This window comes from Zalophus californianus, chromosome 16, assembly GCF_009762305.2.
Source record: "Zalophus californianus isolate mZalCal1 chromosome 16, mZalCal1.pri.v2, whole genome shotgun sequence".
Classification (NCBI taxonomy): domain Eukaryota; kingdom Metazoa; phylum Chordata; class Mammalia; order Carnivora; family Otariidae; genus Zalophus; species Zalophus californianus.
In genome coordinates, this window is record NC_045610.1 from 6,274,950 (window position 1) to 6,300,174 (window position 25,225).

The 25,225-nt window shown below is 39.0% G+C and overlaps 1 protein-coding gene across 3 annotated transcripts in view; it reads left to right on the forward strand.

Moving 5' to 3' along the window:
* The window catches only part of MAP2K4 (mitogen-activated protein kinase kinase 4), a 135,381-nt gene that overhangs the window by 25,847 nt on the left and 84,309 nt on the right, over window positions 1-25,225 (forward strand). For all 3 annotated transcript variants that reach the window (XM_027626621.2, XM_027626619.2, XM_027626620.2), the window contains one exon: window positions 9,618-9,720. In XM_027626621.2, coding sequence (XP_027482422.1) covers window positions 9,618-9,720 — 103 coding nt within the window. The remainder of the gene's footprint in view (window positions 1-9,617; window positions 9,721-25,225) is intronic.

The following is a 25,225-nucleotide window of genomic DNA, read 5'->3' on the forward strand; positions in this document are numbered from 1 at the left end:
CCCGATGCGGGGGGATCCATCCCAGGCTCGATCCCTGGGATCATGACCTGAGCCAAAGGCAGTCGCTTAATGACTGAGCCACCCAGGTGCCCCGCCTGTATTTGTATTTTTAAGGCCATTTTACTTGTTCTCTAGGCCTCAGTAAGTTTGGGTTTAAACAGATTGGTCTCTTAGAAAAATCTGTTTTGAGTATCAAGGAGGTTATAATTGAAACAGAAACAGTAAATGCTTAGTGTATAAAAACGGAAACACAGAAAAGTAAAAAAAAAAAAGTCATCTATAATTCTAGCACCTTCAACTAATCACCAGTTGTACTTTTTGGAGAATGACCTGTGTATATATTATAAATGGTTATATGCACATATGCTTCACTAAAATAATTTATCAGACACATTATTTACTGCTTGATTGAAAAAAAAAGACCCTTACTATTACTAATATTTCCTCACGTCAGTAGTCTTTTATGGTGTTTTTTTGGGTGGTAGTGTAGTATTCCAGGTATGGATGATTTTTCATGTAATTTAACATAAATATCACTGCTTTCAATAACTTTCTTTGCATAATCCTTAACTTCCTAAAGGTTGACTTCTTAGGAAATGGAATCACTGCAGTAATCATCAAGGACATTTTGAAATGTTTGCAAGATATTGTCCTCCAGAAAGTGGGGCAGTTTATATTCACAGCAATAATTTGTTCATTTATTTGCCTCTGTTCATTTGTTTACTGAACGGACATTAAGGATTTACACGTCAGGTGTAATTCTAGGCATGGAGGCTACCTGTAGAAACTCATAATCGTGACATTGTGCATCATTGAGGCAAAATTACTGGTGACCATAGAGGGGCATGTAATCAATGTCAGAGTTGATGGGTTAGTGGAATCCGAGAATGAAGAACCAGTATGAGTTTCTAATGTTAGGTTCGGAAGAATGTTAGGGCATATTGTGTGCTTCATTTCATGAAACTTGGTAAACTCTCCATTTTACTATGATGGAAGATGAGTTAAAAATTTTTTTTTCCTTGTTGGACAATCCCCTTTGGGAGTGAGTTGGGGGCTTTTCAGTGTTCACACTCTCTCTGAGGATTTTTGTTAACCAAACAAGGTCTCCTAGTCAAATGCAGTCTCCAGCAAGTAAAATGCTTCTTTTGCCTTTGCGGGGAGTCCACAGACTCTGCTAGAAATTATTACATCTTTGTGTCAGAGCAGTGCCCCTTCAGGCACTGACAGAGGAAGGGCAGAGTCTTGGTATTCCAGGTTACAAAAATCTTTCTACCCGAGGAGAGCTGTATGAATCATCTGCCAGAGGTGGGCAAGGCTGAAAGTGAATTGTTTCGGTTCTTTCTTTAGCAGCAGAGCCTCTGAGGCCCAAGCTTGTCAGGTGAGGAAAATGTTTAATGTTTAGGAAGCACTGGTGTCAGTGACCCCCCGCCCTGGTTCAGGACTTTGCCACTGTAAACCCAGACACAACTGATAATACAAGGTGGGAACCAATGGGTGACAGCTGACTGTCGTCCGCAGTAACACCTTTGCTCCTGCCAGCCCTGCTCTGAGGAGGGGACCATTAGTCCCATGTGGCAGGAATGGGGACGGCGGCAGAGAGGTGAAGTCACTTGCCCAAGAGTACATAGCTAATCCGCGCTGGAGCTGGGCCTCAAGACTAGGTAGCCTGGCTTTACCACTCCACAGTGGTTTTCCTAAGCTTCTAGTTGGACACCATTGGGATGTTGGCTTTGGGTAAGAACAGGGATTTTTATTAGCACAGGAGTTAAAAGGAATCTTCAGAGCAAGCTGAATTTCTTTCTTTCTTTGTTGCTCATATATTTTGTTGGCTTAAAAGGTATCAGACACATTCCAGTTTTTTCCTTTTTAGAGAATTTAATAATTTAATGAACTTTTCAATTAGATTTTAATACAGTTAATATCAGAGTAGTTACCATTTTTTCATAGTTACTGTTTACCAGCCATTGCATTTTTAAGGTGTGTGAATGCCCAGCACAGCGTCACACAGCAGGTCCTAAGGGACTATTTTTTTCTCTTGGTTTTACAGATGTGTCAGGTACTTGACCCCAGAAACACCCCTGTTTTATCTTTCTCAGTATTTTAGTGATAGTCATTTAGCATCTAGCAGAGGTAATTTTCTCCCCTATTCCTGCCATTTAGCCTCCTCCTACCATGTTCCTTTTTAATTTTGCTAGGATACCAGGCAAACAGTCTTTGTGCACAGGTCAGCTGCCTTCTCTGGCTTTTTGTCTGCACTACCTGGCACGACAGCTGGTGTGTAAGTGTGATCTTTCTGCACCTGTGGCTGTGCCAGTTATCAACCCCCCACCCCCGAATCCATCTTGCACACAAACGTGTTGAACTGGGTGCTGAAAGGGCCTGTTGGCATATTTTTGTTTGTTTGTTTCTTAAACTCAGAACAATCCAGTTTCCAAACTGCTTAGCTGCATGGATGAATGACCGTGTTTTCTTGATGGGAGTTCAGAGTTCTAAGTGAGATTTTTATAAATTTTTGGAACTTGTTCACTCTTATGTATCTAAGGCTGGAGGAGGAGATGGACAATATAGTATTAGCTGACAGGGTCCCATCTAATATTTGGATTGCCTGAGCCTGCAGTCTGGGAAGGAACTGACAGTCATCCGTTTCTTCCCATTCCAAGTCTCTCATCCTTCCTGTCTTATTCTCTTGAGCTTATCAAATAAGTTAGGGCACTCACCACTGTAGGAATTGTGGTAGGAAAGGGAATGGGGGCAAGTTCTTGTCCACCACTTTATTTCCTCATTTCTGAGATTGTTTGAATATAAAGTTGCTTAGTTGAAATTGTGTGTTCCTCATTTTATAACCAGTGATTGCAGATAATTTAACAAGTGACTTTGGGTACTCTGTTTTGAAAATGAGGTACTAAGAGTTAGAGCCAAGAGAGAAATGAGAATTTCAGGCAGTCTTTTTTCCCTCCGCCCCTGGTGGGATTCTCTGGTTCCTGGTAGGTCAGTCACTCATGTTTTTGAAGGTATTCTACGAGCGACTTGTACATTGTAGTGCCAGTTCTCACTTTTTCCTATGCTAGGTTCTAGGAAATCCCTTGTGGGGGCAGTGGGGCTTCCTTAAGAGGGACTGATTCTTACTGCTTTTTGATGCTTCCTCCCTAGCTCCTTTGGCTTCTGGGTAGTGATTTTAAAGAGCAGCTGTTTAATTTTTATGATTCTGTTTGTTAGTTGGCTGGTGGTTATGCTGGTCTCGCCCGGGCTCTGTAACGTGTCTGTGTTTAGCTAGTAGGTCTGGTGGAGACTAAGCCCAGACAGGATGGCCGGGACCTCTGGACCTCTTGCTGCATGTGGATTTCCATCATCAAGGAAGCTAGACTGAGCCGCTTCATCTTTAGACTTGGTCACTTTGCAAGAGGGTGAACGTGGAAGGCTTAGCTCTGGAAGTCCTACGACATCCTTTCTGCTATATTCTTGGGATCACAGTGAGTCCAAAGCCCAGTCTGATTCAAGAAGTACAGAAATAGACTCCACCTCTTGATGGGAGGAGCAGTAAAGTCACATTGTAAAGAGGTGATTCTTTGGTGGCTCTTTTGGTAACAATCTAGCACATAAAGCACAGTGATCCATTAACATTATATCAAAAAGGCCACCTTCTAGATGCATCTATTGCCCATCTTTCAGTCATCTTTATCGCCAGCGACAATAAGAAATTTTACTGTTGCTTTTTCATTTGGTGAAATCACTGGTTTCTACATATTGAAGATATGTAGATTGACTACAATAGTTTGGAGATGGTCTCCATTCTTACAGGTTGGGTGGGAAGATTCTGGTTCTCTGATTCTTACTGTAAGGATAGCAGAATCTTGCTTTCCTATGATATAAAAGAAAATAAGCCCACTAGGTTGTATGAGAGGGTAGTGCAGTGTTGGTAAAAAAAAAAAAAAATCTAATAATTCTAATTCAGTAAATGTTTGTTGAACTGCCATTTTGTTGTAGCTACCCGTTACAGGTGATTTGTAGAATTCAAAGATAAATCAAGATAGTTAGACATTTAGAACAGAAAATTGCTCACAATTTGATGATGGAACAGGCTCGAGAAGGATGAGAGAGGTGACCAGGCGGACCCCGTGTAAACATAGCATCTCTCCTGAGGACAGGCTGGTTTTGATGTTTTGGAAACTAGAGATAGTGCTTAGGAAATGGTACTTTTTCCTCATTTGTGGAAGGATAATCTAGGTTATCCCTAGATTGCAGAGAGTGGGCATCATCCATAGCTGATGGGTTGGTAGACTCTCAGCTGCCCTTGGATGGAAATTTTGGCCAAGGTTGAACTCAACTACTGGGTCAGCTTAGCTGATTGTGCAAAGTGATGTTAAAGATTTGTATTGCTTGAGAAGTTAATGGAGGGAGAATATTCAGGGCTCTTTGTCCTCTTGCTTAAGGCTAAATAAAGTTGAAAGATGTCTTCCTTCCACCGTTAGTATTCTGTGAGTCTGTGAGTTGCTCTCTGATCAGAATAAGAGCAAACACATTCCCAGGCCTTAGTGAGTCTGGATATTCTTGGATAAATCCTTGTTCTTCAGAATCATGGTTTGGAATCTTCTTCAAGATCCCACACTTGATACTGCTTCTCTCATGAGAAGCCTGAAGAAGAAGTTGGATATGGATGATATAGGAAAGGTTGTTTAAAATCTATGGATGTTTTCTTAAGACAGAGCTTTGAAACCAGAACCTTAAGGGGGGTGCAGAGAGGTTGACCCCCAGTCTTTGGAGTGGCAGCGTGGGGCATGAGGCTGCTGAGCCACTTCGCTCAGCCACTGAACCGACTGTGATTTTGATCCTCCCAGTGTGTTGAACAGGTGTCCTCATATTCTGTATGAGCCACGGCATAATAAAGCTGGGCGGTATTACCCTCAGGGACATAGCAGTGCCTTGGACGTATGATGGGATGACGACAGGTGCTGTTGTCCTTAAGAATCAGGGTCCTGGAATACAAACAGCAGAAATAGTCTAGCTAATTTGCCCCACATCGGAGTTATCTGGGGCTATCCATGTGAAATTTATTGTTAGACTGATCTAATCCACATTTGAAAGCATTTTCTGTATCGGGTGCTGAACTTAGTTTTTAAGTATACAAAGACAGTCTTCTCTCACAGGAAGCTCCTTCCGTATGAATAATTTAAGATGTTTAATCATGCCTGGTTTCTGTCCTGCTCTAGATAAAGAGGAGGCTCTGTTTATCTCTGCTGATGGGTTAGGAAATGATTATTTGGTGACAGTCTCACCAAAGGGGGAATTATGATCACAAATGTATAATCTCTTTTGATCAACATTTGTTGTACTAATACTTTAATCTCTGTTAGCCTCTAAAAATCTCCCCAGGCCGTTTGTAGTATCACTTCCTCCCTTATGCCCTTTATCCCCGTGGAAGTTGTTGCAGGCTTTTGAAAAAAATCCATATTGCTCTAATGTCGTATTTGCTTGTAGTTTTGGCTTTAAAAATAAGTGCGTGCATAGGGATGGGTTGGTTGCCTTTCGGGTTTAGGTTTTGTGGGACCTTGAGAAAGAGAAGTAAAGATGAGAAGGACGAGTCCTAATAATATTTCCTACTTAGAGAAAGCAAATGGGAGAAGAAGAAGTGCTGGGGGGGAGGGGGGGAAGAAAAAAAAAGCTCATCAACAGCCAGAGGTAGCCTCACTGAAGTATTGTAAAAGCTGTCTCTTTCTGCCTCTCCCTGAACCTCCTTCTTGACTGACTGGGGTCTTCCTTCTCCTCCTCAAGACTGCCTTGTGAGTTAGTCTCAAAATGAGCATCCTTTGGAGAGTGGGGAGACCTGCTGGAAGAGCCCACGTAACTTGACCTTACCCTACACCCCCTGGCACCAGTTTCAAGCACTGAGTCAGCTCTGCTTATGCCGTGAACTTTTATAGAATTATTTAGCACGTTTTTGTTGGTAGACGATCAGAATATATGCTTGGACAGTTCTCAAGATAGTTGCAGATGTGTTTGAAGTGTGGAGTGTGTCCACATCTAACTTATGTAAGCCACATTGTGTTGCATTTGTGTGCTTGTCCATTTATGCAGGAAATGTCCTTTAAAGGCCCCGTTTATTTTTGTTTAAATGTGAATGCAGTGCTGAAAAGAATGTGTGTGTGTTTATATAAATATTTATTTTCAAGGAAACAGTTCGAGCGAGTTTTAATTGCTGTAATAGAATTTATCTGCCTGCAGAGGTTAGCTACTGTCCCCTCAAATGGAGCTTTTGAAGAAAGGGCCAATTTTGGTGTTTTTCTCTGGATGGTTTTCACGATGATTCTGTGTTCTGTTATTGTCCTGCCTTTGATCCTAGTGTGTTTTCAGTTTTTCACCATATAGAGATTGTCGTGGTTTCAGACATACTACGTGACAGGTGGTGTTCAGCTTTTGATTTGGGGAGTTTGTGGGCATTGAGCTCATTCAGATGTATGATTACAAAGGTCCTGGGATTGGGCCCCACATTACCTTATTTTTATCTCCAGAAACCTTGCCCTATAAAGTAACATTCATAGGTTCCAGGAATTGGTTAGGACCTGGTGTCTTTGAGGGCTACCATTTTCACTTACATCTCACTTACAGTACACGTCCGCCCCATGCACAAAGTACGTTCACACTGCTCCGGCATCCCCCGGAGTGTCAGCTCCTTACGGTGTCAGCACGAACCCACATCTGATCTAGACACCATCTGCTCCACAGGCTCCAGTCTCATCAGAATCATCCATATCAGGTGTGGGCGAGATGGAGCCTGATCCATTCTGACACAGAATTCCTCTCCCTCTGCAGACCTGGAAACAAGACAGGTCGCTTGCTTCCAAACCACAGGGGTGGGTCAGGCTTTGGAACCCGGTTCTAGAGAGACTGGTTTAAAACGGGAAACACTGGAGGAAGAAAGGAGGCAGCCGACCCAAGCAGTTTCCAAATCCAGCAGGCAGATTCCATTAGGTTGCAAGGCCTGGGGACAGTCCTCTGCCTTTAAATATTTCCTGAAGACACATTTCTAAGAAGTAAAAGAGCCAGTTTCATGAAAAGTTTTTTCTTGTATTTTGCTGAACCTTTCATGAGAAAAACTTCTATCAGTTTACTTTTTTTTTTTTTACCAGCAATGTATTATACTAGTGATTCTTTTACCTGTCACGTTGATTAGCACATTATCATTGAAAAAAAAATTGGTGTATGTATAAAATGAGACCTAAGCTTTGCCAATTTCACATGAACAAAACCTTTTTTTTTTTTTTTTTAAGATTTTATTTATTTGAGAGAGAGAGTGTGTGGAGGGTGGGGAGGGGGGTTGGGAAGGGGCAGAGGGAGAGAGAGAATCCCAAGCAGACCCTTCACTGAGCATGGAGCCTGATTTGGGGCCCAATCCCAGGACCCTGAGATCATGACCTGAGCTGAAATCAAGAGTCAGCCACTTACTAGACTTAACAGACCAGGCACTCCTTGCATAAATAAAACTTTTAACTGTTTTTGGTGTTAGTGAGTGCCTTTCATAATTTTTTCTGTTTTGCTTTACTGTTCACACCCTTGCCAATTTTTCTATTTTTCTTGACTTGTATGATGTCTTTTTATATTTAGAGTTTCTCATTTTGTATTGGAAGGATTTTCCCCAGCTTTCATTTAAATTTTTTTAAGTTTTGTTGTGTTTTTTTTTTCTTTTGGTAATGTACAGAGTTTGCTTTTCAGTACAGCCAAATTTGCTGTAAAAAGAGTACCTTTTGCATGTATAGGTTGACTGTCCTTCCTCTGCTCGCTGTCAAATAAAACTTAATTTAAAACTCTTGTGAGGATGTGTATTAAAATTGATACAAATCTAATCTGGGGAAAGTTGGCCTCTTACAAAATAGGTTCTTATTATCGGGAAATGTTATGTCCCTTCACGTACTAAAGATTTTTAAGTTACTCAGGAGAATATTATCATTTTCCTCATAAAGATGCTACATATTTCTGGCTACATTTATTCTTTGTTACTATTATAAATGGGATTTTTTTCTATTATTATTTTCAAACAAATTTGTCTTGGCATAAATTAAAGTTATTTCTCTTTAATAATTTGATAACCAGGAGCCTTTACAATTCTCTGTAGAGGGGGCGCCTGGGTGGCTCAGTTGGTCAAGCGTCTGCCTTCAGCTCAGGTCATGATCCCAGGGCCCTTGAGATCCAGCCCCGCATCGGGCTCCCTGCTCAGCAGAGAGCCTGCTTCTCCCTCTCCCACTCCCTCTGCCTGCCCCTCTGCCTACTTGTGCTCTCTCTCTGTCAAATAAATAAAAATCTTTAAAAAATAAAATATATGTTTCGTACCTGAATGGGCAAGTTACATAGGAAATTCAGGTTGTAGTATGCTTACTTCTGAAAATGTGTCTGGTCTTCTTGGGAATTCACGTTATCCTGCAGACAGGCCCATCCCTGAGAGCTGATCCAGGGGCCACGGCCAGGAGCTCTGTGCTCTTGTCTACAGTCCTGCCCAACTGGTATGGCACAGTGAAACTTGCAGATCTCACTGAAAGCACCAGGCCGAACAGAATGAGCCCCTTTATACATCTTCCAAATCCACTGAGGTGGGAAAGTGGATTGCAGAGGAGTTGTTTGAGAAGGTAGATAAAGGCATAATAAACTATGAAGAGTATATGCTGGAAAAAGTATCCTTAATAGATCGGTGTGAAACTAAGATGTGCTACAAATGCTTAAAAACCCAACTATGTTGCAGAGTCTCCATACAGTACAATCCCCAAGAAATGATTTTTAAGATCTACTGACATAGTCATGGTCAATGAGTAAAGCATGTTACAAAACGTATTGTGGTCTGATTTTAATTGTAGAGAAAAAAATGTGTATCTCCATAAGGACAGTAGTTTCTAAGAGACAATGATTATTTTGGGATAATCGAACTTAGAAATGTAGGTAATATACATATATTTAAAAAACCCATATATTCTGTAGGTGTATATATAATATTTTGTATATTTTTGTTTTCTTTATCTTTTCTGAATTTTCCGGCTTTTCTGTACCAGACATATTTTGTTTGTATAATATAAAACAATGTTACCTCCCTATCCCAAAGAAATTGCTCCAAATAAGTGATTATTTGATATACCTGTGTTACCAACTTGAAGCTGACAGTGCCATGATGGTTTTGTGTTTTGTTTTTTTTAGCTCGTTATGGTTGTAGACTGCTTCTCGGATTCTTCACTCAGTTGTTCATATTATGTTTGAGGGAAAATCATTTTATTAAATGAAGGCGTTGAAGTGTAACCCTGGAAAGGTGGTAATGTTTTAGTATTTTCAGTGTATCTGTTGAGGTATATGATTTTTATAGTGGTATTTTCATTTGCAAAAGTGTTAGCATCTCTGAACAATATGAACTTGAAGCATTGTTTTGTATTGGAGCATAACAGGTGATTTGTGGTTAATAACTTTAGTTCATTTCTGTTTACATTTTCTTAATTCTGAGAAATTCTTTGTTGCCTTTCAAAATATGATATTAACTATATGTTAAAGCAAATTTTTCTGCTTTTTGGTGTGAATTTCTTATGCCCTCAGAATAGTATCTGTTTTATAGTACTTGAAACTTTTACTTTTTATTTGTTATTTCTTAGGTAAACGCAAAGCACTGAAGTTGAATTTTGCAAATCCACCTTTCAAATCTACAGCAAGGTTTACTCTGAATCCCAACCCTACAGGAGTTCAAAACCCACACATGTGAGTATTCCTGGTAATCAACTAAAAGGCTCAACTCAAGCAGAGGTTTCAAAGTTAATTGTATTTTATGAATTTTTCCAAGTCGAGGTGTTGGTATTTCCATTATCTTATGGGCCATTTGAAATATTACTATTTGAACTTAAATAGAAAGCTGTTGATTCTGTAGTCTGAAGTAGGTGAACACAATTTTCCTTGTTAAAGTTTACTTGAAGGGGAAAAGAGCAGAAGATCTAGATATATTGATATCTTTTCAGTTTTTCTCTCAATGAACTCTGAGAATGTTGTTTAAACCTTTCCTTCTGGATCTCCAGTTAAATTGTAAGTGGTATTTAGGAAACGTACCTCTCTCCTGTACATCTGCACAAATCATCCCCACTTACTGGGTGATCAAGTAGAGTCCCATTCTGGTTAAATAACATTCCTGTAAGATTTTCATGTCACAGTAAATTGAAAGAATGTGTATGTGTCAGGGTATAGGTGTCAGTGATTACTTTTAAAATTTGTTCCCTAAATATATATATATATATTTTTCCCCTAAATATTTTTTATTAAAATACAAAAATGATGTTTTAGCATCTCAGTGAAGGTCATTTAAAGTATTAGAAACATCTGTTAATTTAAAATAATACCATCAGAGTAATATTTATAGACCTTTGAATTGAAGTGATGTATTAAATAATGATGCCTCCCTCCTCCCCCCATAAGACCTATCAGGAGCATGAAGGGTCAAAGCCAGTGGCTTTGCATTTATACTCATAAAAATAATTTTTACGTAGTTCTGTTATCGAGAACAATAAAGCAAATGATGGAAGGTATGGTTAAAAAAAGCGGTCAGAATATATTATCTTATAGTTTTTAATTCCTCAACAATTTTTATTCAAGCCTTATTAGACTACAAATATATTCATGCTTCCCCAAAAGGGCACATTTATTTCTGGTTCCTTTCCTTTTGATATCTGGCATACATTGTATTTGCAAACAGTAACAGATTGGTAGAAGGTAGAGTGTTCTGCAGTAGGAATGCTGAAAATATATTGTGATTTTTAAAACAGTCTGTGGAAGGGAGCAATGTGGATGTGTGTGTATATGCTTTTAGGCTTTCACCTGTAACTTTAAAACAAATGAAAACTGGAGTAACAGTTCACTTGCCTGGGAATAGTGTCTTTTCATTTTATTAAATCATAAAATCATAATGAGATTTCTTGTCGGAGCTCAGCTTAGAGTCCTAGCCTTTTTACCTCCTTTGAAACATCGAGTGGGGGCTATGTTGAGGAAGGAAACTCTTAGTACCTCTTAATTAGTCAGAGCTCTGGCAGCAAGGAAACATTCTTAAAAGAACCTCCTTCCTCATTTCCTAGAATTTCTAGTGAAAGCTAGTACAAAACTAATTCTTGAACCCGGTCTATTTCTATTACCTTGATAGCTAGCTGAACCACTATTCGGAGTCTGAGAAAGAAAAGATACGTGGTTACTGCCAGACTTAACAGCTCTTTCTTTGTTTCTTTGTTTCTTTTTTTTTTTTAATCCCTTTTGGACACAAAGAAAGACAACCTGACTTTCATTTAGAATTGCAAAAACATTTACGTACTTAATACTCTCTTCCTTTGAGAGTTTCATGTATTAGGGAATTCATGGACAAGATCTTCCCCCCCACCCCCAAATAGTAAACTGAGTGGAAAAAAGCTTTCTTCCAAAGCTTGAGTCAATCAAATTTTTTTTTTTTAACCTAACCACTTTATAATATTCCTATAACCACCTAGGGTTCTTATCTTTTGTCTCTTCCCAGCACATGTTAAAAGTTTGAGAGGACATGGTAATAAGCATTTTTACTTTATGATAGAATCTTTAGGGGCGCCTGGGTGGCTCAGTCATTAAGCATCTGCCTTCGGCTCAGGTCATGATCCCAGGGTCCTGGGATCGAGCCCCGCATGGGGCTCCCTGCTCTGCGGGAGGCCTGCTTCTCCCTCTCCCACTCCCCCTGCTTGTGTTCCCTCTCTCGCTGTGTCTCTCTCTGTCAAATAAATAAATAAAATCTTTTTTTTTTAAAGAATCTTTAGATTTTGATTCTGGTATGTAAAAATTTTAGATCCAGACCTTGTTTGAATTTTATTATTGCACTGGTCTGTTGTTATGTAGATCAGGAACAGGTAACTACTAGCATTGATATTCGTCAAAGACAGTTGTTTCACTACTTAGGGCAGCATATCTCCTTGACCTCCCTACCCCCTTCCATAAGGGATCCTTTTGTGTTATTCCTTTGAGTTGTACTATCAGGTAGTAAAAACCACTGTCGGCCACTGTTTGGGGTGGGTAGTTTGCAATTAGAAAATATAACTTGCAGTATGTGGGGGTTTGAAAAAGATACTTCTGTGTCACTTACCTGTGTTTCCTTCTTCTAAAATGTCCTTGAATTTTAGTTACAGATATAAATAGAAAACTTGCTCATGAATTTAGGAAAAGATAAGATGAAATGTAAGCAACTAAATGAAGTTAAGATATGCTCCAGGAACTACTTTCACATCCATCTGGCATTTGATGTCTTCTGGGTGCAGATTCTGTAGAAGATTTAAAATTTTAAGACCGTGTCCTTATTTTCTGAGAACCAAGAGTTTAAATAAAATTCTAAGAAATAAAGTTGGGTATAGCAATTCAAGAAGTGAGGCATAAGGTGATACAGATTGAATGTCAAATGGATGGTGCAGGAGGGGGTAAGATCACTTTAGGATAAACAGCTTGGTGAAACACTTCACAGAGGAACAAGATTTGAATTAGATTTTGAAAGAGAAGGGAGAATGGCATTCTGGTGAGTGGATGTAGAAGATAAGTTTTGGGGACTATGTATAGATCTGTTTGATTACAGCAGTGATGTTACTTATAGATTACCTATTTCTATCACTGGAAACTTTTAGCATTTTTTTCTTTATTCTTGGTGTTCTGCAGTTATATGAAGATACATCTAGGTCTGGATCATCTTTCTGTACACTAGAATTTAGTTTCAAGATTCACGTATCTGTTTCTGAGAAAATTTTTGCTTTTCTTTTGATTGATTCCTTCATGTTTTTCCTAGTCTCCTGTTGTTTGGACATTGGACTTTTCTGAATTTCCTGGATCTGTGACTTTTTTCCATACTTTTTATCTTTGTGTTTTCTTTTTCTATAGATCTTTCTTTCTTTCTTTCTTTCTTTCTTTCTTTCTTTCTTTCTTTCTTTCTTTCCTCCCTTCCTCCCTCCCTCCCTCCCTCTCTCTCTTTCTCTCTCTCTCTTTCTTTCTTTTCTTTTCTTTTCTTCCTTCCTTCCTTCCTTCCTTCCTTCCTTCTTCCTTCCTTCCTCCCTCCCTCCCTCCCTCCCTTCCCTTCCCTTCCTTCCTTTCTAGAAAGAGAGAGAGTGCACATGACCGGGGTGGGGAGGGGGGCAGGGGAGGGGCAGAATGAGGTGGAGAGAGATAATCTTAAGCAGGCTCCACCTGCAGTGCAGAGTCTTATGTCTGGCTCAGTGTCATGACCCTGAGATTGTGACCTAAGCCGAAGTCAAGAGTTGGATGCTTAACTGACAGCCACTCAGGCGCCCCCCTTTATTTTCTGATCCTTCTATGAAATACTCTATTTTGGCAATTGATTTTAACTTCCAGGAGTTGATTGTGGCTTCTTCTTAGTATCTTATTCTTAATTTATGGATGTAAAATCTGGAATTTTGAAGATCTTTCTCTATCCACTAGGCAGTCCATTTCTTCAAGGGTCAGTTTTTCTTTAATCTTTGTCTTTCTTCTTTGTGTTAGTTGTTTTCCATGTGTCTTGTAATTCTTGGTTGTCTACTGATAGTTGAGGATGAGGAAATTAGAAGGCTGGTTGGTAGCTCTGGTATAGGTGGTCAGCTGGTGCACTTGACTACTTTTCTGTGAATGGTTTGAGAGCTGGCTGTTAGGTCAGGAATGTTCAAATGCCTGAATGAGTGGGGCCAACATTCACCCTAGGAGGACTTGTTCTCTCCAGATAATATGTTTATTTTCCTTAAAGATATGCCCTCTTTCTATTTTAGGGGGAAAGTGGAGAGAAAAGGAGGAACTGACTAGACCTTTCTTAGAGAAAGAATTTTAATGAACTCTTCTGCTTCTAGGTGTTCATACCTTCAACTTTGCATCCTCTCTACAGTTCTGTTGGGATCATTGTTTATTTCTCATCTCTGCTGCATGTTCCCCTCCTACCATGTGTTATGGGTAGTACTTTTCTCTATTACTGTTTCATTCTTTTTTTTTTTAAGGGAATTCTCTCCTTTTTTTTTTTTTTTAAAGTGATGGGCAGGGTTCAAATTTTAATGAAGATGAATTTTTTTTTGAAGATTTTATTTTTAATCTCTGCACCCAACGTGGGGCTCCAGCTCACAACCCCAAGATCAAGAGTTGCACGCTTCACTGACTGAGCCAGCCAGGCCCCCCTATTACTGTTGTTTTTTTATTGTTTTTAACTGCTTATTATGGTAAGTTGCAAATATATCCAGAACTAGAGAGTGATAGATGGATCTGTATGTATTTATCAATCAGTTTTAGAAGCTTCAGTAGTTAATTGGTTTTATCTGTTCCTCCACCCTCCTTATTTTTAACCAAACCTCAGACATGATTCCACCTATAACTATTTCGACATATATTTCCAAAAGATAAGGACTCCTTTTTAAAAACATAATCACAATACCATTATGATATCTAGTAGAATAATTCTTTAATATCATAATATAAGTAGGTTACTTTATCAAAATTTTTTTTATAGTTTGAAGCAGGATCTAAAGAAGGTCCTCCACTGCAAATGGCTAATAAGTCTTTGAGACAATGAAGTCCCTTCTCTTGGAGTTGATTAGTTTTTGCTTTGTCTACACATTTTTGTCTGCTTTCAGGCATTCAGAAATTTGCCAAAATCTCTGTTTTTTCTTTTTTTTTTTTTCCCATTGTTCTTTTCCTGTGAGTCCTTAGAGAGTGAGGAGACAACCTGAACAGGAAATGTAGGTTCTTAATTATCACTGATTAAAATTATAAGTATTTCCCACACATTAAAATAGAAAAAAGTGTTGTAGTAGAGACTCTTGAAGCTACTACCTGGATGTAGCAGATGTTAACATTTTGTCCTTTGGCTCTTTAAATGAAAGATTAAGCTGTAAACATAAAGAGTATATAAGGAAAAGCTAAAGGAAAAATGTATGGCTACCTTTTAATTTCTGTCAGGATTGAATTATAGGAGGTGCTATAGGTCTCTGATACCACAGGGGTATTGTTATAAATAGGGCAGACTTGTGCTACGGTCTTGTTCTGTATATAAATTTGACATGAACAGAAGTTAGGTATTCTACTGTTAGGTCTGTGCTTTCATCACACCCAGTAACTGTGTGAGTGCTGTCAGTGCACTGAATCGTTGAGAATGCATCAAGTACAATTGTTACCCTGAAAGAACAGCCCTTTCATCTTCTCAACATATCAGAATTGTACAAGAAGAAACACTAGCTTCAATGCTGACATGAGAAATAAATAATGATGAGGACAGATACATTTTGGGGCTTGAGCTAAACATTTTGAAACCGTATGTTCTAAGTTTAAAGGAATCTCTTTGTTGAGACCAAGAAGATGTCTGGGAGCTCATTTATCTTCATTACATTTGAGCACAAAAAGGCTCACTTGTGCTATCGAACATCTAGGAAGTAGTTTTAAAGAAGTTTTAAAGTCCCCAGTAATAACTAGTGGTGTTCTTAATTTCATGATAACTCTACCCAGTAGAGCTTTATTGTAAAGCATAGAATAGCAATTACAAACTATCTAGCCACTATTCCCAATGAAATTATGGATACCTTATCTTTTAAACTTTATTATTTTGAATTAACCATTTTAGTTAATACTGAAGTCCTGGTTTCTGTCTCAGCATCATCAGCATCATCTCTGTGACCTTGAGTGTGTCACTTAGCGCTTTGATGTCAATTCAGGTATTGAATTAGAAGTGACTTTCGTTATTTTATTTAATTTATTTTTTTGAAAGAGGGAGTTGGGAATGGGAGGGGAAGTGGCAGAGGAAGAGAGAGAGGTTTTTTTTTTTTAAAAGATTTTATTTATTTATTTGGCAGAGAGAGACACAGCAAGAGAGGGAACACAAGCAGGGGGAGTGGGAGAGGGAGAAGCAGGCTTCCCGTGGAGCAGGGAGCTGGATTCGGGGCTTGATCCCAGGACCCCGGGATCATGACCTGAGTGGAAGGCAGACACTTAATGACTGAGCCACCCAGCCGCCCCAAGAGAGAGATTTTTAAGCAGGCTCCATGCCCAATGCAAAGCCCAACTTGGGCTCGATCTCAAGACCCCGCGATTGTGACCTGAGCTGAAATCAAGAGTTGGATGCTTAACTGACTGAGTCACCCAGGCACCCTGTGACTTTCGTTCTTTTGGATGGTGAATTAGGGGAGCGAGAGAAAGCCAGGTTTGTACTACTTTCTTCAAATAAAATGTTATGGACAAGCCTCGTAGGCTAAGTGTTTCTGAGGAGGGAGAGAGCTCTGTAGTCTTAACTGCCCTCATTCCCTAAAGTAGCCCCTTAGGACACCTCTGGTTAATTCCTAAGTGTGAAAACCATGAGTCTACATGAGCTTAAAAGTTTTTTTCCCCATCTCTGAGATTTTTTGATGCAGTCGTAGTAATTTGGAATCTCTACACTTCTGTGGTAGAGCACTTTCACAAAATGGCAGTCATCGTAGAAATATTTATAGGTACAAAGTAGTACTCCAAAATTGAAAATACCAAATGTATGAAATTAAGGGGTCTTTTAACTTTTGGCTGATTTAGATTTACTGCTGTAAACTTTTTCTTTCTGACTCTCTGTTCTAAATATACACAACACAACATTTACCATTTTAACCACCATCTTAACCATTTCCAAGTGTACAGCTCATTGGCATTAAGTATATTTACATTACTGTACAACCGCCATTACCATCCACCTCCAGGACGCTTTCATTTTCTCCAACTCAAAGTGTATTCGTTAAACACTAACTTCGCCTCCCTCTTCCTGCTGGCCTTGGTTCTTTTTTTTTTTTTTTTTGTTTCTAATTTTCTGCTATTTTTTTTTATTTTTAATTTTTTTATTGTTATGTTAATCACCATATATTACATAATTTGTTTTGGTGTACTGTTCCATGATTCATTGTTTGTTCATAACACCCAGTGCTCCATGCAGAATGTGCCCTCCTCAATACCCATCACCAGGCTAACCCATCCCCCCAGCCCCTCCCCTCTAGAACCCTCAGTTTGTTTTTCAGAGTCCATCATCTCTCCTGGTTCGTCTCCCCCTCTGACTTACTCCCCTTCATTCTTCCTCTCCTGCTATCTTCTTCTTTTTCTTTTTTCTTAAAATATGTTGCGTTATTTGTTTCAGAAGTACAGATCTGTGATTCAACAGTCTTACACAATTCACAGTGCTCACCGTAGCACATACCTTCCCCAATGTCCATCACCCAGCCACCCCATCCCTCCCACCGCCCCCACCACTCCAGCAACACTCAGTTTGTTCCTGAGATTAAGAATTCCTCATATCAGTGAGGTCATATGATACATGTCTTTCTCTGATTGACTTATTTCACTAAGCATAACATCCTCCAGTTCCATCCATGTCGTTGCAAATGGCAAGCTCTCATTCCTTTTGATGGCTGCATAATATTCCATTGTGTATACCACATCTTCTTTATCCATTCATCTGTCGATGGACATCTTGGCTCTTTCCACAGTTTGGCTATTGTGGACATTGCTGCTATAAACATCGGGGTGCACGTACCCCTTCGGGTCCCTACATTTGTATCTTTGGGGTAAATACCCAGTAGTGCAATTGCTGGATCGAATGGTAGCTCTAGTTTCAACTGTTTGAGGAACCTCCATACTGTTTTCCAGAGGGGTTGCACCAGCTTGCATTCCCACCAACAGTGTAGGAGGGTTCCCCTTTCTCCACATCCCCGCCAACATCTGTCGTTCCCTGACTTGTTCATTTTAGCCATTCTGACTGGTGTGAGGTGGTATCTCATTGAGGTTTTGATTTGGATTTCCCTGATGCCGAGCGATGTTGAGCACTTTTTCATGTGCCTGTTGGCCATTTGGATGTCTTCTTTGGAAAAATGTCTGTTCATGTCTACTGCCCATTTCTTGATTGGATTATTTGTTCTTTGGGTGTTGAGTTTGATAAGTTCTTTATAAATTTTGGATATTAGGCCTTTATCTGATATGTCATTTGCAAATATTTTCTCCCATTCTGTCGGTTGTCTTTTGGTTTTGTGGACTGTTTCTTTTGCTGTGCAAAAGCTTTTTATCTTGATGAAATCCCAATAGTTCATTTTTGCCCTGGCTTCCTGTGCCTTTGGTGATGTTTCTAGGAAGAAGTTGCTGCGGCTGAGGTCGAAGAGGTTGCTGCCTGTGTTCTCCTTTAGGATTTGGATGGACTCCTGTCTCACGTTTAGGTCTTTCAACCATTTGGAGTCTATTTTTGTGTGTGGTGTAAGGAAATGGTCCAGTTTCATTCTTCTGCATGTGGCTGTCCAATTTTCCCAACACCATTTGTTGAAGAGACTGTCTTTTTTCCACTGGACATTCTTTCCTGCTTTGTCAAAGATGAGTTGACCATAGAGTTGAGGGTCCATTTCTGGGCTCTCGATTCTGTTCCATTGATCTATGTGTCTGTTTTTGTGTTGCTGGCCTTGGTTCTACTTCGTTTCCGAATCTGGTCATTCTAGGCACCTCATATAAGCAGAATTATACAGTATTTGTTCTTTTGTGTCTGGCTTATTTCACTCAACATAACGTCTTCACACTCTATCCATGTGTAGTATGTGTCACAATTTCCTTTTTAAGGCTGAATAGTATTGAATTTATATATGGCATCTTGTTTATCTGTTCATACGTTGATGGACATTGGGGCATTTCTACCTTTTGACTCTAGGGAATAATCCTGCTGAGTGAGATCATCTTCCAGAGCTTGCATTATTGTACTTCTTAAAGTTCAGAGGTATTTAATCTTTTCCTCAGTCCCACATCCTACCTTGTGCACCTGATGGTTGTGGTACGTCTCCTTAAGTTAGAGATTCACGGGAGACGGGATTCTCAACAGAGCATAGCGGTAATAGCTGTGGTTGAACTGAATCTCTGTGTGGGCCCCCACCTCCCAACCCCACCCCTGGAGATTCACTAGTATAATTCTCCTCAAGCTGGATGTTTATAGCTGAGATATTGGGTGTTTGTTCTGGAATATTTCAAGAAATTAATAATAAATGCTGTTTAGTTGCTTGTCTACTAAAAATGAATTTCGTTTTGGTGTTCTAAAGTGTCTTTGTTCTTGAGCCAGACACTCAGGCTGACCTTGAAAGGTGTCCCTGATTCTTTAACCTATAGAGCCGCAAAGCTCTGTTCTTTAAAGAAATCTGATTTCTTTGTTTTTCATGAGCTTTTCAACTGTTTCTGATCTGGCAGTAAGACTTTGAGTTCCGATTTAGTTCAGAATGCTGTAGAAGTCCTTTGCTTTTGTATTGTAGGCATATTTCTGGAAACCTCTCTTTTAATAAGGAGTTATACTATTTGAAGGAGACATTGTATCTTTTCAGAGTGTTCTTTTTTATTATCGTTTACAACTGAGTCAGTAAGATTACATTACTGTTCTCGTTCAAATTTGTTTTCCTCAGAGTTAATAATTTCCCCATTTAATGGTTCACTGTGAATCTTCTCTCAACATGAAACAGTAGGTGATCATTCAGTTCTTCCTTTTTTAAGAGTTGTCTATCCAGCCATAATCTTGCTGTAATCTGGAGTGGTTGCATATTAGGCTAGCTTCAAAGGCTGTTGGCATTGGTTTGTGAATGTCTGTATTACTCTCCTGATTTTGATTCCCTGGCTTGGGATTTCGTGTATGTATATATGTATGTCTTTCTGTCTTTCTTTTTCATTGGTTTTTAGTTTCCCTCCATTTTGAGGGATTGTCTTCTAATAGCTTCCCGAGATAAGTTTTCTTTCCTAGTAAGTAGGGTTTTGGGGTCTTTGCAAGTCTGAAAATGCCTTTATCTAACCTTCTTGATAGATTAGTAACTTTATTGGCCTTAGAATTTCAGGGTAGAAATTGTTCTTCAGAGTTTTGAAGGCTTTGCTCTAATGTTTTCAACCTTCCAGGGTTACTATTAAAAACTTATATGCCATTGTGATTCCTGAGCTCTGGAATGTGACCTGTTTTTTCCTTTGTGAATGACTGTAGGGTTGGGCTTTTTCCCCCATGTCTGAAATCTCACTTTCCTGCTTTGGTTTTATTGTTCTTTCTTTTCCCTTCTTCCTTTCTTCTTTCCTTCCACTGAGCTCTTAGTGTGGTCTCTATCAAACCACTATCTTTCATTCTAGAGTACACGATTTATTCTTCTCTTATTCTTTTCATTTTCTCTTTTCCAGAAGCTCTTCTACTAGAACCCTACTTCAGGCTTTGGATCTCTTAGTTTGAGCCCCTAGTTTTCTGAAAGCCCCTAGGTCCTTTCAGAAAAGGACCTTTTCTGTCCTTCAGCTTTGTATTTTCACTTCTTTGTTCTTGTCTTTTTTGATCCTTGTTTGTCTCTCTCTCTCTCTCTCTCTCTCTCTCTCTCTCTCACACACACACACACACACACACACACACACACACGTAAACGCACACACAAAATGAGGCAACAAAAAGTTGATTAGAAACTTTGTGATTTTATTGGGAGAACTCATGGTGAGGTGAAGGAGAGAGATCTGATTATTTCCTTTGGAAGATTCCCAGATGTCAGATCTGAAGGTCTTCTTCTCTTTTCTTGTGGGCAAATCTCTTTTTTTTTTTTCCTAGGGGAGGAAAAAGCGAGGAGGGGATTAGCCTGGGTTGCTGAGAGAAGGTATATATGTCAGGCTGCTAAAATTCTGCAGGAGATCTAAGCAAAGGAGGCTACGTATATCTCTGTTGTATAGGCTTTTACTTGATCCACCTTACTACATTTTCTTCTGGTAGTTTCTCTAAAATATACAGCCTTGTTTACCAGCTGAGGGAAAGGAGAGATCATCACCTGGTTGGGGGAATCCAGGAGTCTAATTGCACAATATGTAGATTTTAATATTGCCTTTGGATTTAACCCCATCCCTCATCCCTAACTGATGCTTCTCATTTTTGAACTTTTCTGGGTTTCTATAGTACAAATCAACTTACTTTTTTTGGTATCCTCTGTTTGCAGGCAATTTTTAGTTTTACTTTTTTTCTGCCTTGTTAAACGTTCATTTACTTTTGATCTTCCAAAAATGTGTTGCAACTTCTCACGTAGTGTGGTCTCTTCTAGTCTCTTTTACATTGTGAGTTTGGGTATTTTAAAAATCCCTTTGTGTTGTTTCACTGGTGTTTCAGGAGGGAGGGGAGACTGATGACTGTTTATCTGAAAATCTCTTCATTAATAGGCTTTTAAAATTTAAAATTAACATAGTAGGAAGGGGAAAACGAAGGGAGGGAAATCGGAGGGGGAGACGAACCATGAGAGACGATGGACTCTGAAAAACAAAATGAGGGTTCTAGAGCGGAGGGGGGTGGGGGGATGGGTTAGCCTGGTGATGGGTATTAAAGAGGGCACGTTCTGCATGGAGCACTGGGTGTTATACATAAACAATGAATCATGGAACACTACATCAAAAACTAATGATGGAATGTATGGTGATTAACATAACAATAAAAAATTTTAAAGAAAACTAATGATGTAATGTATGGTGATTAACATAACAATAAAAAATTTTTAAAAAACAAAATAAAATTAAGCTTCTTGATGTAATAAGAATTATGTCAAGCATTATATGCTTCTTTTACAACTAATCATCTAAATATTTGTTTATTAATTTAGGGATAAAAGAAATGAGCATGAATTAAGCTCATTTGAGGGACTGATTACAGATTCTGAACAAATCAGAAAGAAACAGGAAGTGTGATGATATTGTTCCCAAATATTTATATGTCTAGGGAAAGCACAAACACAGAATCACTGGAAAGAGTAACAAAACCATCCAGGAGTTAGGAAAAGATGAGCAAATGAAACCCAAAATAAGTAGAAGAAAGGAAATAATAAAGATAAGAGTGGAGAGCAATGAAATAGAAAATGAACAAATTCAAAAGTTGTTTCTTGGAAAGGTCAATAAAAGTGATGAACACCCCAACAGGACTGATGAAATTGAAAAGAGGAAGCTCAGGTTATCACTGTCAGGAATGAAAGAAGGACTATCGCTACAATAAAAGAGTAATAAGGAAATATGATAAATAATTTTATGCCAAAAATTCAGTAACCTGAATGATGGAGACAGATTCCTTAAAAGGTAGAAGTATCAAACCTGACCCAAGAAGAAATAGAAAATCTTGAATATCCCTATATCTGTTTAAAAATTGAATTTGCAATTAAAATCTTTCACACGAAGGAAACGTGAGGCCCCAGATGGTTTTCCTGGTAAATCTTACCAAACATTAAAATAAAAAGATTAAGCTTCCACAAATTTTTCAGGAATAAAGGAGTAGGGAATATTTTCCACCTCATTGTATGAGCCCAGCATAACCCTGATACCAAATTAGAGAAAGATATTATTAAAAAAGAATACCACAGACTCCTATCCCTCATGAACATACACTTGAAAATCCCCAACAAAATATTCACAAATGGAATCCATCAATATATAGAAAGGACAATACATCACAACAAAATGGGATTCACTGTAATTTTACACTGGAAAATTATCAATATAATTCACCACATTAATAAAATAAAGGAGAACAATTATGTAATCATTTCAGTAGATGCAGAAAAAGCATTTGACAACATTCAATATCCATTTGTGATAGAAATTCTCATTAAAGTAGGAAAAGGGGAATTTTTCAGCCTTTTAAAGGATGTTATGAAAAATCTATAGCTAATATACTTAGTGATGAAAGACTTAAAGCGTTCTCTGTGAAAACCAGTGCTATTCAATACTAGACCGGAGGCCCTACCCGGTGCAATAAAGTAAGAATAGTAATTGAAAGACAGAAAGATGGGAAAGAGAAGCAAACAGTCTTTTTTTTTTTTAAGATGATATGATTGTAAATACAGAAAATCCTAATTAGAGAACATTACGAGCATTATTGAGTGACTTTAGCAAGGTTGAAGGATATGTGATCATTGTTCCAAAATCCATTAAAAAAATACACTTGGAAAAGTGAAATTAAAAAAAATGATTGTAGTACCATGAAAAAGTATAAAATACTTGCAGATAAATTTAACGTCAGTTGTGTAAGGCTTTTCTAATGAAAACTTTAAATCATTGCTGAGAGAAATTAAAGACCTATATTTGGATCAGGATGCCATGCTTGTGGCTTGGAAGGTACGGTATTACTAGGATATCTGTTCTTCCCACATGGATCTACTGATTCACTGAGATCCCAAAGAAATTCCAGCAAACTTAAAAAAAACATGTAATTTGACACAATGATTCTAAAATTTATGTGGACATGCAAAACACCTAGAATAGCCAAAAGCAATTTTGTAAAAGAAAAACTAAACTGGAGGACATATACCTGATTTCCAGATTTACTATAAAGCTACAGTAATGGCTTTGTAGGAGGACATTAGGATACATAGATAGATCAGTGGAACAGAATAGGAAGTCCGATAGGCACGCACACACATAGTCAGTTGTTTTTTGATCGGGATGCGATGCCTGTACAGTTCAGGGGGAGAAAGGATAGACTTTTCATGGTGGTGGAACAACTGGAAATCGGTGTGGAACAGAATAAATATTGATTCCTGTTTCATATCATGTGCAAAAATTCATTTGAGATGGGGCATAGTCCTAAAAGCAAAAATTCTGTAATGTTTCTCAAAAAAAAAAAAAAAAAATCTGGATATATTTGTGATCGGGCATAGGCAAGTACTTCTTTTTTCTAAAATTTTAAAAAGATTTTATTTACTTATTAGGGAGAGAGAGCGTGTGCCCATGAGCCAGGGGAGGGGCAGAGGGAGAGGCAGACTCCCCACTGAGCAAGGAGCCCAAAGCCACCCCAAATCCAGGACCCTGGGATCATGACCTGAGCTGAAGGCAGACGCTTCACGGACTGAGCCACCCAGGCGCCCTGGGCAAATATTTCTTTGACAGGACAAAGAAAGACACTACCACTACAAATCAATAAATCAGATTTTACCAGAATTAGAAATTTCTGCTCTTCAGAAATTTCCTAAGAAAATAAGTAGCCAAGTTATAAACTGGGAGAAAAATATTCCTAGTTTATATATCTACAAAAGCCTTTAATGTATGTAATGAACTACAACACAAAACAAAGAACCCATTTAAAAATACAGGTTAGAGATTTAATGCATTTCACAAAGGAGGTTTAGGAGTAGATAATAAGTACATGAAAAATGTGCTTCACAACATTAGTAATTAGGGAAATGCAAATTCAAACCACAAGGAGATACTGTTTGCAAATGAAAAAACTCAGATTTCCCACCAGTGTAAGGGAAGAACCCAGATCAGTGTGTTTCTTCCCCGTGAGTCTCCTTTGCTTCTCTCACAGAACACTTCACTCTGACATTTCTGGTCGCCAGATGTGTGTGGGGTTTTCCCACAGCAGCAACCAAGTCTCCAGCACTAGCTGGGTGTCCTACAGTTTGCCTCAGTCTGACACTGTGCAGGGGCAGAATCAGATCCCATAGGTACAGGCTCAGTCCTACAAGACTACCCCACTCCCTACTTCAGCTGCCAGCCAAAGCCTCTATTGCCACCTGTGCTGGCAACTTGACTATAGATCAGAGGTTCCAACAATCCCCTTGGGTTCGATAACTTGCTGGAGTGGCTCACAGAACTCAGGGTAGCACTTAGTTTTACCAGTTTATCTGAGGACATGATAAAGGATACAGATGAACAGCCAGATGAAGAGATACATAGGGTGAGGCACGGAAGTGTCCCGAGCACCAGAACCTCTGTGGAGTTGGGGTGCATCACTCTCCTGTTGTGGGTGTGTCCACCAAGCTGAAAGCTCTTTGAACTCCTTACTGTTGGGATTTTATGGAGACTTTGTCATGTGGGTGTGATGAATCATTAATTCCACTACCAGCCCCTCTCCTCTCTCTGGAGGATGGGGCAGGGGTGGGAATGAAAATTCCAAACTTCTAATCCTGGCTTGGTCTTTATGGTGACTGGTCCCATCCAGGAGCCTTCCAGGGTTGTCTCTTTAGGTCGAGAGATGCAGCTAGTGTTCTTATCACTCAGGAAATTGCAAGGGTTTTAGGAACTCTGTGCCAGGAGCTGGGGGCAGAGACCAAGATATGTATTTTCTATTATCTGACATTATTACACACCCCTCAGAATGGATAAAGTTTGAAAGACCACACAGTATATTAACAAGTATGTGGTATAGCCAGAATTCTCATATATTATTGGGGAAGCAGACAATGGTACAACCACTTTAGAAAGATCTTTGATAGTCACTTATTTAAATTAAACATACACCTGCCCGATAACT